General features: G+C 39.2%; 1 protein-coding gene and 1 long non-coding RNA gene across 3 annotated transcripts in view; both read right to left on the reverse strand.

The window, feature by feature from the left end:
* LOC141376286 (uncharacterized) overlaps window positions 1–17716 on the reverse strand; it is a 501640-nt gene that overhangs the window by 161319 nt on the left and 322605 nt on the right. The window lies entirely within an intron of this gene.
* ash2l (ash2 like, histone lysine methyltransferase complex subunit) overlaps window positions 1–17716 on the reverse strand; it is a 30152-nt gene that overhangs the window by 10968 nt on the left and 1468 nt on the right. The window contains exons 2-12 of one of the 2 annotated variants that reach the window (NM_001110105.2): window positions 16502–16568; window positions 14856–15001; window positions 13170–13258; window positions 12934–13028; window positions 9104–9199; window positions 8920–9015; window positions 6195–6270; window positions 6082–6099; window positions 3581–3683; window positions 2360–2577; window positions 298–465 (exon numbers count right to left, since the gene is read on the reverse strand). In NM_001110105.2, the coding sequence (NP_001103575.2) occupies window positions 298–465; window positions 2360–2577; window positions 3581–3683; window positions 6082–6099; window positions 6195–6270; window positions 8920–9015; window positions 9104–9199; window positions 12934–13028; window positions 13170–13258; window positions 14856–15001; window positions 16502–16568 (1172 nt within the window). The remainder of the gene's footprint in view (window positions 1–297; window positions 466–2359; window positions 2578–3580; window positions 3684–6081; window positions 6100–6194; window positions 6271–8919; window positions 9016–9103; window positions 9200–12933; window positions 13029–13169; window positions 13259–14855; window positions 15002–16501; window positions 16569–17716) is intronic. The other variant, XM_005155525.6, reaches the window with a different exon arrangement.

Genomic DNA, 17716 nt, shown 5'->3' on the forward strand with positions numbered 1-17716 from the left:
GTCTGTCCCGCCTGGGTGTATTTTAGGTCAGTCAGAGGAGCTCACCAGTGTCCAAATCAATTCCTTGCTTGTTCTTTCACATCTAACACAACAGTAAATGCATGTGTGACAGATGTTGGTGCAGAAATTATATTGTCAGATATTTTTAAAGCCGATTATCGATAAAATTTTTGACATGAACCACCCCTACTTTCCCCAGTTCAAAACATCCCCTAAAGCGAGCCATACTAAACAGAACCACACACATTCATGCAGTGGAAAAGTGCTCGTCTATAACTGCGCCGTTACGGGACAAACCTAAAGGCTGCGACCAGCCCAGTCGAGCTGCAGCGTCCTGAGGCATCTCATCCACAGTCACCTCAAAAAACCACGAGCCTTTTCTGACCCCGTGAGACGCTCGCACCATCGAGTAGCCTTTCTCTCCGGTCACCGTCAGCCGGTCATCAGAAATCTTCAGCTGCGGAGCTACAGAATCACCAATAAGTTAGTATTAGTAACAGTATAAGACAGAAATAGTATAAAAGTAGTAAGTAATAGTATAATCACAGCATGAGATAGTAATTGATTGTATTTTATAAATAGATAGTATAAGATGGTAGGGCTGCACAACATATAGTTTCAGCATCAACATCGCAATGTGTGCGTCTGCAATAGACACTTCGCAGGACCTGCAATGTCAAGTATGGATTATTGTTGACTCGCTTGTAGATTAATGGTAAATAAATTGTAATGATTTAAAGTTTATCAGTTGCATTTGTTTGTTGTTTTTCTATTAAACATACAGTTGAAACCAGAAGTTGAAAATGTCTGATGATAGATCAGACTAAACGTTTACTATTTTAGGTCTGTTAGGATTACATAAATCATTTACATTTGCTAATTTGAGATTTTTTTGTTAATTTCTAGACAGTCAAAAGTTTACACACATTTCCTTGGTATTTTTGCTGTGCTTTTAAACTGTATAACTTACAATAGTTTAAAGTAATTTTGGCCCATTCCTCCTGTCAGAATTGGTGTAACTGAGTCAGATGTGTAGGCTGTCTTGCTCGCACAAGCTTTTTCAACTCTGCCCACACATTGTCAATAGGATTGAGATCAGGGCTTTGTGATGGCCACTCCAAAACATTCACTCTGCTGTCCTTAAAGCACATTTTAACTAATTTGGCAGTATGCTTAGGCTCATGGTCTGTTTGGAAGACCCATTTGTGGCCAAGTTGTAATTTCCTGGCTGATGTCTTGAGATGTTGCTTCAGTATTTCTACATAATGTTCTTTCTTCATGATGCCATCTATGCTGTGAAGTGGACCAGTCCCTCCTGCAGCAAAACAGCCCCACAACATGATGCTGCCGCCCCCATACTTCACAGTTGGGATGGTGTTGTAGGCTTGTAAGTTTTCCCCTTTGTCCTCCAGATGTAACACTGATCATTATGGCCAAACAGTTCAATCTTAGTTCCATCAGAGCACAGGACATGTCTCCAACAATTATTCTTTTTCCCAGTGTAATTTATCTAATTGTAATCTGGCTTTGTTGTTGATTCTTGTTGATTTTCTCATGTTGTCACACAAGGAAGCAGTGTGTTTGAGGTTTTCCTTCAATACTATTCTACAGTTGTGCCTCACATTAGCTCAAATGTTGACGATTAGCCAATCAGAAACTTCCAAAACCTTGACACCATCATCTGAGCTGTTTCAGAGGCAGAATAATCTTACTGTAAGTAAACTTGACTTTCAAGGCAAGTTATAACAATTTCTCAACAAATCTCTCTCTCATTATTCTGCTATTAAGCAGAACAGAAACACATCTGATAATCCTAACTTACTTAAAAGAGAAAACGTTTAGTCACATCAACATCTGACTTTTTAAAAAAGTATGCGCCTTTTTATACAGTGTATGTAAACTTCTGGTTTCAACTGTATCTAGTGAGTGTAAAGCATTCAGGCACAGGTAAACAATAGCATTTATAGCTTTAACCGAGATTAACTAAGTTACATTTCTATAGTGAAGGCTGCCAAGTGCCATTGTACATTGACAAATACAAAGCATTTTTTTTGGCTTTCGATTGTGTGCTTTCCCCTTTAAAATTTGAATTTGAATTAGTTTATGTCCAATAAAAATCCCCCCAGCCATTCTGAAATAGTGATTTATTCTCAGAGTTTTTTAAGTCCATGTGCTGCAGTGTATTTCATATTGCAGGGTATATCGCTGAAAAACTCAATGTCAAATTTTTTCCAACATCGTGCAGCCCTAGTACTAGTTACAGTACAAGACAAAAATAGTATAACAGTAGTAATAGTATAAGATAACAGTGTAATCATAGTATAGGTAAATATTGTAATGTTGTGGAGAGCCAGTGTACCTCTGTCATGCAATGCTAGCAGGACTCTCTCGTACAGACATGCCCGGTACAGGTCTCCAGGAATGGGCTTTCCAGCCCAGCAGTCCAGCTCCAGTTTTTCCGGGTCGGGAGCATGAGGATCCGGCTCTGCTAGGATGTAGCGATAGCCATCTTTGTTGAAGGGATGTTCAAGAGGATAACCGTGAGGCGGCAGACGCTGAGCTGAGAACAGAGGGTCACTGGAACAGAGGAAAACACTTTCAGATGCTGATTTCTGGAACCTGTACAACCATTCAAAAGTGCTGGGAGGGTGGACATTTGAGCATCTTTATGAAGATTTGTATTTTATGGCTCATTTCCACTGAGTGATACGCTTTTATGACCAATCTACTGTCAAAAGGTACCAAAAAGTGAACCGTACCATACCACCTTTTGGATACCCTTTCCAAAGGGTACCTAGCACAACAAAAGGATACCAAAAGAGTTAGATGCGCAGCTGAACACTATTGGTTTGCAGAGATACATCACTAGCGCACACAAGCAGGTGAAAACAAAGGAAGCACCATATTTAAATACAGAGCCATGACATTACCCCTTAATAATATACACCAATAATAACAAGCCATGATGGTCGACCCGAGCTCAAACAAACCATGTCGTAGCCTTGAGGATCTGACGTGTTTACGAGGCTGTCTAAAGAGCAAGTAGTTTCATTTTCTCTAGAGATTTGCGTGCGCTTGCCACACGTCTATATTTGAAATAATGAATATGAGCTGATGATAATAACGTGCAGGTGATTATTAAAGTGCTTTGACATCCTTTCAGAATCGGACCAATGCAACAGTGACGTGCAATTGATTTCAAACTTATTTCCTATGGTGGTCATTTTTGACCGCCAAGACCAAAAATGTTTTTTTACAAACACTTGAAATGCTCAAATCATGGCCTAATGCCAAAAAAGTCCTACAATTTTAGGCCATTTCAATGATTCTGTGATTTAAAAAAAATTCAGAAATGACCGAAGACTACCAAAGTGTTAATGTTTAATATTTTAGCACTTTTTCACATTTGTCCTGAGGAATTTATAAACTTTTTGCACATAAATCCAATTAAAATCTTTGGAACTGTCCTCTACAAAGTCACTTTTTATATATTGACCCACAAGTGTTTAGGAAATAATGACCTTTTTCAGCAAGGATGCTTTTAATTAATTAATTAATTTTAAAGCATTTGCTGTCATACCTGCGTGTTCTCTTGGCTGCTCCAGTGGCGGCACCATCCTGTTGCTGCTGCTGTTTGCGTTTGGCTCCTCTGCCTTTTCCTGTAGCAGCTGAAGGAAGCCCACCTGAGACATAAAACACAGCCTCACTACAAAAACGTAGATGCACGATCAATCTTAGCATGATCCAAAGCTCAGTTAAAGGTGCAGTATGTAGGATTGACACCTAGTGGTTGAATTAGACATTGCAGTCCAACTTCAAAATGTCAGATATTTTTTTTCTACACCTGAACCTTCCATCGATGACTAAAGGCTGATTTACACTTCTGCATCAAGCGCACATGTATGCTATGGCGCAGCTCGTGCACCTCTCAAAAAAATGTAACTACACATCGCAATGACGCGTAGCGCAAGCTCTGTGATTGGTCAGCTTGGTAGCGCTGTCGAGTCTGGGTGGGACCGAGAGCTGCGCAAACCCAATTGAGCGATTGTTTACAAGTGTGGAGTCCCATTAAAGAGCTCCGGATAGAAAGTTTAGTTTTGTGTTTATCTCATAGTTAAAGTTGTTGCACGTCTGCCGGTTCCTGCCTCAAAATGAGCGCGTTTGAGCCACTTGTACATTCAGAAAGCATAAAAAAAAAAAAAAAAAACACCAGCGAAGATACTCGACACAGAGGAACATTTACACCTTAATCTCACGAGATCTTGTTTTTATTTTTTAATTTTATTTATTTATTTTTATTATTATTATTTTATTAATTTTTGTTTATTATCATTAGTTTATTTTCTCTTTTCCTCTCTCTCCCCTTCTACTTACTACTATTATTATTTGTTATTATTATTATTATTTATTATTATTATTACTTGTCCTCTCCCTGATTTCCCATCCTCCCCTCTCCTCGACACCTTTGTCATAAATGGTATTACTTTTATTTTTTGTAATCATTGTTATTATTATTACTGTTCTGACTTGTCCTGTTATCTTTCCATTATCATTATTACAAGTATTTATACCATTATCATTATTAAGGTTGCAGTTGTTGTAGTTGTAGCGGTAGTAGTTGTAGTAGTAGTAGTAGTAGTTGTAGTTGAATAGTACACAGTGTAATAGTATAGATTGTTATTGAGTAATTGTTACGGAGATTATTGAAGTAGTAGTTCATGTAAGTAGTAGCAGAAGTAGTAATGGTGTGGTAGTTACAGTAGTAGTAGTAGTCGTTGTTGGTGTAGTAATATCAGTAGTAGATGCTGTTGATGTAGATGTAGTAGAAGCGATTGTGGTGGTGGTAGTAGCAGTAGTAGTAGTAGCAGCAGTAGACATTGTTGTATTAGTTGTAGCAAACGCTATAGTAGTATCAGTAGTGGTAGTCGTTGTAGTAGTTTCAGTATTAGTAGACATTGTAGTAGTAGTAGTCGTGGTTGTGGCTGTAGTAGAAGCAGTAGTAGTTGTTATATAAGTAACTTTCTGTAGTAGTAGTTGGTGTAGCACTTGTGATTTATTATTATTGTTGTCAGTTATTACTGTTGTCCTTTCTCTCTTTTTACTCTCATTTTTACTGTCATACATTAATAAGCATTGTTGTTACTCCCTACCTCTGACTGGTTTCTTTCTATATGTTTTATCTATATCTGTGACACTTGCTTCATTTATTGACTGTTATTGTTCCTTATGCATGTACTCTGACCTGTCCACCAAGTTACCTTTACATGCATACACACACTCACACGCACACACTCACACACATACCAGTACATGACTATATTGTTGTTGTTTTTTTTTGTTTGTTTGTTTCGTTGCTTTGTATTTGTTATTTGTTGACGTTTTCTTGTATTTGCATGATTTTTGCATATTTAAAAAAAATAAAAATAAATAAAAATCTCACGAGATCTTGTCTCACCCCTAATAAATGTTATTTAAAAAAAATGCATGTTCACATGACTGAAATTAAATGCACTGTTTTCCACCAAGGCAGCTCAGGGTGCTAAAATCTAATTGGGTAAACTGGCAGTGGGTGGGTTATAGAGGACAATGCACATTTTCAAAGGACAAAACTGACTTTATCATAATTATTATAGTTTTTTAGATAAACAAGTATGCTTACAATGTTTCTAAAATATCTGCAAGCACATCATGGTATTTTTATGCTTTAGAAGAGTCAAAAACATACATACAGCACCTTTAAAGTTCAACATTAGCAGAGATTACAGTGTTGATCGGGGACTGAGTTCAACCGAATGACCATGGCTTTCGACAGACAACAATTAAGCACGTAAAAACCTCCGTACATTCAATGCCAAAAGCCATGATGGTTAGATAGAGTCTAAAAGGGAAAAGACAGGGTGCAAGCACACAGAAACGAACATTAGTGCCAGCATCCGGCTGCAGATTGAGGGGAAAGTGACCAGGAGGAGCAAGCAAATCAACCAAGAGCGCAAAGATCAATGCAAAGCGAGGGGAAGTTAAAGGAGCACCAAACACCAGCCTCCCGTTTCAAAAGCCACATGTAAAACACCTCATAGTCACCTGAAAAGGTTGATCCACCTGGAATACAACGCACAGCTTTACAGGAACTGCCTTTACAATGACAATCAAATATGCAACTGGAAGCATTTCAATGAGGGGGTCGTCAGTCTTACCGTTCAATCCTCCAGCACCCGTGACTGTGGTCATCTGCTTCTGGTTGTCATACGACGGTCCGATGTTGCCCAGATCCTGGGTAAAACCAAACACAGAACATTGTTAACAATAAAGACAAGGGGCCCTATCATACACCCTGCGCAGGTTGGCGCAAGGCATGGTGCAGTAGTCTTTTGGTAGTTTCAGCTTGGCGCAAGAGTGGTTTTGAGGCGTTGCGCTACGCTGTTTAAATAGCAAATGCATTAGCGCTCATATGTGCGCCCATAGGCGTTCTGGTCTAAAAAGGAAGGCGTTCTGAGGCGGACCGCTGGCGCGTTGCTATTTTGAGAAACTATAATAGATTTTTCATTAGACCAAAACAAACCCGTTTCCCTAACCAAGAGCGAATGTGAAAGTGATCCATTATCTCTCATTCTCACGCAGTAGATGCTCTGTTTAACAGTTTTCTGTAAAAAACTGTTAACTGTTTGCTTGTGAAATGCTCATTTTTTCCACTTAGACTTACTTTGCGTCCTGTAAATAGCGAATGCGCTCTTGGCGTGGCGCAGCTGACTCTTAAAGGGAATGGGAGATGAGACTCTGATTGGTTTATTCTCAAAACACACCTATAACTCATTAAGAAAATAAACTCAACCCTTTTAGACCATGCGCCACGGCGCAAAGCGGATTTTCCCGTCCTTAAATTAGCAAAAACGCGTTCTGACACGCCCTGAAAGCGTTTGCGCTCTGCGTTTTGCGCTCTGCGCATGGACCGTCAAAATAGAGCCCTAGTTCACAACCAGATGCTTTTCCCTTGTACTTATCACTGTCATTTAACGCCTCATGATTAAACAAACAGCAACAGTATTATAAACGCAACAGCAACTAAGTGAGCATGAGGGAGTTGTTAGGATGAGTAGCAAACATGATCCAATGTTGAGTTTTCGTTAACTTTTCTTTCATGATCTACAAGCTCACCGAGCGTTATCTAATGTCAGGGGATGATTTTAGGTGTTTACTCTGCTCATTGCAGCTGAAAATCTTCCGGGTTTGATTGCGGAAAAACATCTCGTAAAACGCTGATGATAAACGAGAGCGAAAAAAAATGTTGATCAAAAAGCATGTAGCAACAACTATTTAGAACAGAATTTTGTTTTATTCAGTTTAGCTCCATTTAAATTATGTAAATATATCTGTACATATATCCATGTCTAATCACCTGAATTCATAAAACTTTATATGCTTTATACTAGAGGTGTGAACTAGAGATCTGCGCGGGACTAAATTTTGAATCCCGCTCCCGCCCGCACCCGCCAGGTTTTAGCCCTAACCCAACCGCTCCCGTCTATATTAAGCATTTGTTGTCCCGCTGCCCGCCCCGCCCCGTTTTCTACCGGCCGCGCTCGATCCCGCTAAAGAGCGGGGCAGAACAAAACCGAAAATCACCAACCCAACAAGCTTTCTGTATAAACACACATACACACAGAGCCAAGCACACACACACACATACACAGACAAAGCTCTCTCTCTCTTATTCGCGCGCGCGCACACTAATACACACACACATAAGCACCAAGCACACACACAGGCAAAGCTCTCTCTCTCTCTCTCTCTCTCTCTCATTCGCGTGCGCACACTAATACACACACACAGGCAAATCTCTCTCTCTCTCTCTCTCTCATTCGCGCGCACACGCACACACACACACACACACACACACACACACACACACACACACACACACACACACACACACACACACACACACACAGACATACCTCTCATTCGCACACACACAGCAACAAACAAGCTAAACACAGCATCGCGCTATTTCATTTACACACATACATACATACGCGTGGTCGCTCGGGAGTCGGGAGCGATATTGCTAGACAGCTCCCGTCCCAAATTAAACCCGTTACCGACCGCTCCCGCGATTTATTCGCAGAAATCTGGTCGGGTCCCGCGGCGCCCGCGGGACAGCCGCGGGAATGCAGACCTCTAGTGTGAACCTATACTGGTCTCACGGTTCGGTTACGATTATCATGCCTTCGATTCGGTTCAATTTGATAACTCGGTGCATTGACGATGCTTTCTATATACAGTGTTATATTTTAGAAGGGAGGCTATAACAAGCTGTCTGTATAAATACACAGACACACAGCACCACACTGTCTCTCATTCAAACACATACACAAACATAGACAGCACCAAACACACACACACACACACACACACACACACACACACACACACACTTAAGCCCTCGTAATAGGGAGAGCTCGCGCTGAGCGGAGCAGAAAAACGAAAAAAAAAAGAAGCACTTTTCCGACAGTCCCTTACTGAGAGCCCCTCTCAGCGCGAGCTCTCCCGGATAAACACATATTACGAGGGCTTAAACGGAGCAGTGCTCGTAATGTCGAGCGAAAAAAAAAAGAAAGACAGCTTTGAAACATAACCAGCCTTGTCTTTTTTCAGGAAACACACTTTAGATCTTTTTAGATCTTTTAGAATTTGGCAAAATATAAAACAATAAGTATAAAAGTATTATTTCGATCTTCTTAAAATGTATAAGACAGCCAATGATGGATATTAAAATACTACAACAGTTTTAAAATCAACACCATCATGAGAAAACGCAGTATGACCAGAATATCCCTCAAGTATCTCTTTTAAATAAAAACATCTGTGTCTCCAAAGTACATGAAACATCAAAATTCGGTTGAATAGGGTCAAAGGTCAAACCTGATCGAGCAAACCAAATTTAGGATAGTCCTCTTCAGGGTCTTTGCTGCCAGGATCAGGATGTTCTTTCACGAGGAAAACATCGCGCTCTTTGCTCTGAGGTCAAACAACACAGCTTTTATTAAACACTATTAAACCAAATTATTGACCGACAATAAAATAATAAAAGATTCAAATAACTCACCATGGTTTTGACGATGTTATTTGGCCATGTTAGTTTGCCGGGTCTCTGGCGGGTCGTCATACACTCCCAATATTTGTCAATGAAAGGTATGATGTCCTTTACAACCAAAGAACATGATTTATTTCAGTTATATTTTATTGCTGGATTTCTTTCTGAATATTTGCATTGCGTCTCACAGCATGTATAAACCTGCAAATTCACATCGATACTTTATAAATTCACCTTTATAAATGCACAATGTCCCAAACAATAGACATAACAGACAACAAAGTTTGTAGAGTTTGTACAGTTGAGGTGAGAATTATTAGCCTATTAGCCTAATATTAGACTAATTATTAGCCAATTTCTGTTTAACAGAAAGATTTTTCAGCACATTTCTAAACATGATTTTTAATAACTCATTTCTAACAACTGATTTATTTTCTCTTTAAGATGACAGTACATAATATTTTACCAGATATTTTTCAGGATACTAGTGTTCAGCTTAAAGTGACATTTAAAAGCTTAACTAGGTTAATTAGGCAAGTCATTGTATAATGATGGTCTTCCCTGTAGACAATTAAAGTAAAAATTGCTTAAAGGGTCACGATACACCAAAACACATGTTTTGAGCTGTTGACAGTCGTATATGTGTCCCACACTGCTAAAAACACTATTAGGACACCTATATTTCACTAAAAAGTGTCAATTGGTTGTTTTTGCGTTATTTCAAGCAAATTCGTACATCCTGTTTGAAACTAATTTTTGAAGCTGCGTCACGGCCATGACATAATAGCGTGTATTCCAGCGTGCAGACTGGGCGTCTGTGCCAGAGTGTGTCTTATTACGTCTTACAGTGTAACCGTACGTTCACACCGAAAGCGGCGAGAGCGTCAAAGTAGCCGGAAGTCATTCATTTTCAATGAGAGCCGGCGGCGATAGGCGACGATAAGCGGCGAGGAGCAGCGCGGCGCGTCTTCGCCGGCGTGAGCGTCGAGGAGAGTTGAAATGAAGTCAACTTTATGGTAATGAGCTATGACGCAGTTCGGCGGCAAGCAATCAGAATAAAGATGTCCACCGCTTAATAGCAGTTCAGGGAACACAGACCTGTGAACTTTGGTTCTGACCACAGTTGTTCCCAAGGGTTTGATTATTGCGGTCGCCGGATTTCCAATTATTTACAATGTTTTCTTACAGGAACATATATTAAATAAGTTACTGGCGAGTTACTGATGTTCATTAATGTTATATAAATTTATCTTTAAAAAGCGGGAATCTCACGCGATGTGACAGTACAAAACAGTACTGCTGCTTCAGGATATTTCAGATATATGGACACATATTGGATAAATAGAGCAAAGCCACACCACATGCAACTTGATCTTCCATTGTTATATGAATTTGATAAGAAGTGCGCAACATTTTCCCGCTAAAAACATGTCTTATGCAGGAATGTAACTGATAATGCTGCAACGGCTCCTTTAAGTACGAGATTAATGTAGCGAGTTTTGATGCTCTCGCCGCCGGAGCTGAAGGCAGACATCGTTGTCGCCAGGGCGGCCAGAGCGACCTTGGACGCTCTCACCGCTATCGGTGTGAACGTACGGTAATGCATTAATGCATTAGTAAGGCTTGGTTCAAACCAATCAGCGCGCTCTATTGTGCAACTTCATTAATATTCATTACTGTCACAGTGTTTAGACGACAGAGACGCCACGTTGTGTTGGCAAAACAAGCGTGAAGTGTTGCTTTTATAGTTTGCTACCATTAAGTTTTGTTTTCATTTTCTCTCTGTGAGAGCTCAGCTGGAGTCACGTGTGAATTAACAGTGTACGCGACGCTCGACAACAATAACTTACGTGTCTAAGGAGGATTATTGTTTACCTGAGAGCTGTTCTCATCTGCAAACGCTGAGATCTGGATTCACTTATAGTCTCCTCTTAATAAAGACGCGGCTCTAGTTGCTGGTGATTGTCCTGTCTCTACAGATTTGGTAAGTGAGCGACCAGTGCTCTTTGTTAATTCAGTTTGTTCGTATCGAAAAACTATTGCACCAAGTGTAAACATGTTAGCACCACAACCAAACTTTTACCTTGTGTAGGGTTTTCACCCCATTTTGTGACCGGAATAACACACGCGGCTTTCTGACGCTACCTTCCGTGTGCATCTAAGTTTCCGGGAAATGCGGAGGGTTTTTTTCTCTCATTCGCCGTGCGGTATCAAACATTGCATGAAAAATACACGCTTACAGCAGCTCCTCGAATCAAATATCACGTTTGTCGCGAGGGGCATGAATGAATTCCCTGAATGAAAGAGCCAAACTGCAGTTAAAGTCCACAGTTTAATAATTTGGCAAATAATTCGACTACAGATGTCCATGTAAACACAGTCACTTTGTCCTCTGTGGGTGTGTTTTGATTCTGAAACTCGCGCGTGCACAAATAGACACTCCCACACCATCCCACTTTAGTTCCTCCGACACTCCCCCCTAAACAGAGCTGGACACGCCCACTTTTCTGACTTTTTCCAAAGTAGAGGTGTGAAAACACCCTGCTGAAACGAGGGGCTTTCATGGCCCTTTAAGGGGGCTAATAATATTGAATTAAAATGGTTTACAAAAATTAAAAGCTGATTTTATTCTAGCTGAAATAATACAAATAAGATTTCTCCAGAAGAAAAAACATTAGAGGAAATACTGTAAAAATTCCTTGCCCTCTTAAACATAATTTGGGAAATATTTAAAAACAGAAAACAAAATTTACAGGAGAACGAATCATTTTGACTTCAACATGATAACATTGGGCCCTGTCATAAAGGATATAAGGCATGCATGGCGCATTTTGTTGCTATTTTCAGAACAGCACAACTGTAATTTTCACATTTTGCGCCACGTTGTTTAAATAGCAAATCCATTTGCGCCACTGAGGACTCAAGGGTGTGCTGATCTATAAAGGAGGTGTGTTAAGGTGCATTGTTGGTATGTTGCTATTTTGAGAAACTGAAATAGACCGCACCATTGACAAACTAGAAGCTCTAAAGGCTAATTTACACTTCTGCGTATAAATGCATGGCAACGCGTAAGGCATGCACCGTGGGTCACGCAGATCACTCGATCACTAGCTTTTTCAGTTTATTCATGACAATGTAGATTTTTATAATGTTACTATTATTAGCAGTATTATTTATTATTTGCATATTTCTATTTGTTTGAATAAAAACAAGTTTAGATTTGTCCAACTGTTGGGTTTTGGAGGTGTCTGCATCCCCATATGGGGTGTAAGAACAGGACGCGTGTTTGAATAACTCTATATAACGTTTTGTATAACGTTTTTTTGACCATTATAATTGATCATTCAATCGTTGTTGGAAATTAGAACTAAATTTTGAAATAGTTTTGAGACAAATCTTTGCGCTTAAACCAATTTAATAAGTAGGCTAATGGATGTCTCCAGTGGAGTACGTTTCCACCGTTTCCTACTCCACCAAAGTAAAGGAGTAAAGAGTTAAAGTAAAGTAAAAGAAAATAAAAGAGAATGAATGGAGGAGGCTCATTCCTTATTCTTGTGCTGCAGATGCTCTGTTTAACTGTTTTCTCACTAGTAAAGCGTAATAATACATTAAGAGAATAAGCACAACCCTGTTCGACCATGTGCCAGGGCAAACCATATTTTTACGTCCTTAAATTAGCGGATTCAAACCTGCTCTTAATGCTTTTGCACCATGCGCTTTAGACTTTGCGCTTAGATCAATAAAATAGAGCCTTTTAAAAGTAGACCTTAAGTTTGGTTGCCATTTCAAAGAGCACAACATGAATAGCATGCCTCTGCAAACAATCTCAGCTGAAAGTGTACCTTATCCTTAGAGAACATAGTTTTAGGATGCTCCTCTTGAGTTCTGGACCGCCATGTCAGATTTGCCAAAGCAGTGAGACACATTTCCTTCAGATCTGGGCAAATAAAACCAATCAACAATGAACACTATAAAAAAGGTCTTGTTCATGTTCTGGATCTGACAGGGTCATTCTGTGTCTTTTCTGAAAGCACTGTTGAACCAGTATTTAATAGTTTAAGTAAACCGATCCACTCACTGGCTTGTTTCCTCAGAAAGTAAGTGTTTCCACTGTGGTGGCACACGTTGCAGTGAAACACATAATTGGTCATGAATGGCAGGCAAGTTCTGCAGGAAGGAGAAAGCAGAGTGTAAGTGTATGTGCACATGGGACACCCATACATCCAAGTAAAGTCCACTGCATAAAAAGTCAGTCAACACATTTTGGACAACCATAACCAATTTCACACAAAACAATTGTATTTATAGAGGGGATTAGAGATTTTTGCTGCATCAATCAAAGCGTAAGAGTTGAGAAAGTTTTTAAAAATAAAATTAAAAAAGTAATATTCCACTCTATTCTATCTGCTTGTGCACGAACCGCACATGCTCACCATGTAAATATCATTATCAATTTTTGATATTCCACTTCTGGTTCTTGCAACACATTTTTTTGTGGTTTGTGGTTTCAGGTTTGAAACCACTTGAGGGTGTAAATTGTCAGTAAATGTTCATTTTTAGGTAACCGTCCCTTTATTTTGATCACATGCTTATGAAAATGTAAATAATGTTGCATTGATAAAACAAACAAAACATTTTTAGTATTTTCTTTGTTTTGATTAAGGTGAAATACAAGCCCAAATCAAAAACAGTAGTGACAGTAAAGCATTTACCACTTTCTAATGTTGCCATTCCTGTTCACAACACTAAAAATACATTTAAGGACTGAGTCACCAAGTGATGAAGTGTTTCAGGTGTCATTTTCTCATTGTCTTCATGTGTTTAACAGTACGGTGTCTTCGTTGTCGAAATTTGCACTTCAAAATGCGCCACACATTCTCCATTGGAGACAGGTCGGGATTGCACGCAGGCCAGTCAAGTACCTGTACCCTCTTCCTCCACAGCCAGGACTTTGTAATGTGTGCTGATTGTGGTTTTGCATTGTCTTGTTGAAATATGCATGGGCGTCCCTTTGTTAATTCATCCTATGTTTGTTAAAACCAAACATTTCCTACTGTAGGCTACCACTTTTGTAATAAATAGAAAGCAAATACAGTTGAAGTCAGAATTATTGGCCCCCCTGAATTATTAAACCGCTTGTTTATTTTTTCCCCAATTTCTGTTTAACGGAGAGAAGATTTTTTTTTAACACGTTTCTAAGCATGATAGTTTTAATAACTCATTTCTAATAACTGATTTATTTTCTCTTTACCATGATGACAGTAAATAATATTTTACTACATATTTTTCAAGACACTTCTATACAGCTTAAAGTGACATTTAACGGCTTAACTGGGTTAATTAGGTTAACTAGGCAGGTTAAGGTGATTAGGCAAGTTATTGTATAATGATGGTTTGTTTTATAGGTTATCGAGAAAAAATATGGCTTAAAGGGGCTAATAATTTTGTCTCTAAAATAGGGTTTAAAGAATTAAAAACTGCTTTTATTCTAGTCGAAATAAAACAAAAAAGACTTTTTCCAGAAGTAAAAATATTATCAGACACACTGTGAAAATTTCCTCGCTCTGTTAAACATCATTTGGAAAATATTTTAAAAAGTAGAAGAAAATTCGAAGGGGGCGAATAATTCTGACTTCAACTGTAGTATTTGTATTCTCTGGCTGCTGGCTCTTCTTGAAAATGAATGTTATTCGGCTACTCTGCCGCTCTCGCCATCTGCAGTGTGAAGGCACCGTATATAAGGGGATAAGAGAGAGAATCTTACGCCGTGTCGATGCTGAAAGTGTCTGCGGTGAACCACTTCATGCACAGCGCACACTGCAGCTCCACTTCACCCAGCTGACGGCCGTTCTCATCGTCTCCAGAGCCCGTCTGAGCGTCCGCTGCTTCAGAACTGTCCCCGGCTGTATCCTGAAGACCCAAACAGACTGAGCGTTATTAAACAGAAGTTAAAGGTGATGTAGGAAATTCAATGAGATAAAAGGGTGTCGTTTAAAATGTACAATTACTTTTAAATCATAATAGCATACAATTAAAGAACGCAACAAGCAAGAATTCATCTTCAGGCAATAGCATAACAAGTTATAGTATGCAAAGATTTAGACAGTACGAATAGAGAACTTTGTATGTAGTTAGCTTGTACTGTTAATACTCATCCATGGGAAATTAATTTAGAATTTATAAGCAATGTGCTTAATCTGAACTAACAAACTACCAAAACAGTTATGCAAATCGAAATATCCCTGTAATTTGAAACAACACCCTTGAAAATACTGCATTGGAAATAAACAAATGAATTTAAATAGGAATACTAAAACTACAAAAAATGATAATAAAATAAAACAAATACTATCTAGAAATTAGGGTGGTGCAATTCAGATCCCAACTGTTTGTATTAAATGAGTAATTCAATACAAAAAGAACTTAATGAATGCTGAAAAATAGGGGTGTCAAAATTAATTGTTTCTTCGGTGCACCACGATGCAGACAATTCAGTATCGGTTCATTAATAATCATAACCGGTAATTACTGACGTCATTTACCTCGATCGCGAGTATTTACAACGCTCAAACTACTTGAAACTTATAAACTGTGCACAATTTTACTGTGTGTGTTTGCGTGATCAGTCTTACACTGACATATACAACAATAGCCCCTATTTCACTGAGATCGAGAGAATGAAAGTACTCCATTTGTCTCTCTCTCTCGCGCTCTCTCTCTCTCACACACACACACATACACAGGCACGCACGCACGCACGCACGCACGCACGCACGCACGCACGCACGCCCATTTGACCTGCTGGCGTGGCTTTTCTTCTCCTCTCGGCTGTTTTACAGCGTTACTTCTGTATAAAGAAACGAGCGCGTGTCTGCAGACTTTTCTCCACCGTGTCAATCATACATCAGCTGGGAGATCGCCACTGCGACTTATCAGTGTCACTCATCTGTGAAGAGCGCAGCGCGCAAGAGCCAATCGCAACCGTTTTTGTTGAGGGTGTGACCAATCAAAGAGGTGTAAGAGAACTAGACAAGGATCAGAAATTGAGCTGGATATTTATATTTGTTTATATTATTTGCTAAATGCTCGTTTTGTTTAAAGTTACAGTTTATATATCTGACTGTTTGCATTAAATGACAAAATTGTATTACAAATAGTATATAAATGTAAATATATTCTTACATTTTAATACAAGAAATGCTGCTGTGAAGAAAATATAAAACTGTGTATGGAAAGCACCGTCAATGCACCGTGATGCACCGAGATATCGAATTGAACCGAATCGATGGCATGATAATCGTAACCGAACCGTGAGACTAGAGTAGGTTAACAGCTCTACTGAAAAACTTTGAAAACATTGTGGAAATTGTAGAAAGTTCAACTCCTCATGTGTCAAATATCCTACAGTACCATAGTCTCCTTTCCACTGGACGACTCGGTCTCCATGTTTGTGGTCAGATCTCCAAAAGAGGCATCTCTGCAATACACACACACACAAAAATGAGACACAGAAACTGACGGAAAATTCTCTGTAATTCATTCTTAAACACCAGCTCATTATGCGCTCACATTTACATATAAACAGCCCAGCCCAAATAAATAATAAGTCAATTATAAATATATCATCAATTCATTCATTTTGCTCTAGCGTAGTCTGTTCAGGGGTCGCAACAACAGTGAAATGAACCGCCAACTATTCCAGCATGTTTCATTCACACACACACACACTCATACACTATGTATAACCAAGTTTATTTAATTTACCTACTGTATAGCGCATGTCTTTGGAAAACCAGAGCTGTCAAAAATTTTAATCAATAATTTTACAGCTTTGCCAAACTGAGGTAAAGTTATTTTTAAATTCGCACATTCTGCCTTTTGCGTTCCATAAAATAGTAAATCTGAATTTAAAAAGGCTAATACAGGTTAATTATCAAGACATACTGTTATGAGCACAACATATATTATATTTGTAACTGTAACATAAAAAAGCTGATAAACACGCTTATCCCTATTGAACGGGCGAGGCAGTGGCGCAGAAGGTAGTGCTGTCGCCTCACAGCAAGAACGTCGCTGGTTCGAGCCTCGGCTCAGTTGGCGTTTCTGTGTGGAGTTTGCATGTTCTCCCTGCCTTTGCGTGGGTTTCCTCCGGGTGCTCTGGTTTCTCCCACAGTCTAAAGACATGCGCTACAGGTGAATTGTGTAGGCTAAATTGTCCGTTGTGTTTGAATGTGTGTGTGGATGTTTCCCAGAGATGGGTTGCGGCTGGAAGGGCATCCGCTGCGTAAAAACTTGCTGGATAAGTTGGCGGTTCATTCCGCTGTGGCGACCCCAGAATAATAAAGAGATTAAGCCGACAAGAAAATGAATGAATGAATCTCTATTGAATGTCCTTATATTGTTTACCACGCTACTTTAAATGTTCAATCTGAAATCGCATATATTCAAAACATTATTAGCGCTATTAGACTTTATTAAAACTATATAGGCTGTCAACAATGTTGTTCTTTGACAGCCATTACCTGTGCTAATATGACTTCACTCTTTATTATTTGTAAATTATCCTTTTTTGAAATTATTAAAAGGTGAAAGTTTAAATGTGCAAAAATAAAAACAACTTTACAC

Source organism: Danio rerio, chromosome 10, assembly GCF_049306965.1.
Source record: "Danio rerio strain Tuebingen ecotype United States chromosome 10, GRCz12tu, whole genome shotgun sequence".
Classification (NCBI taxonomy): domain Eukaryota; kingdom Metazoa; phylum Chordata; class Actinopteri; order Cypriniformes; family Danionidae; genus Danio; species Danio rerio.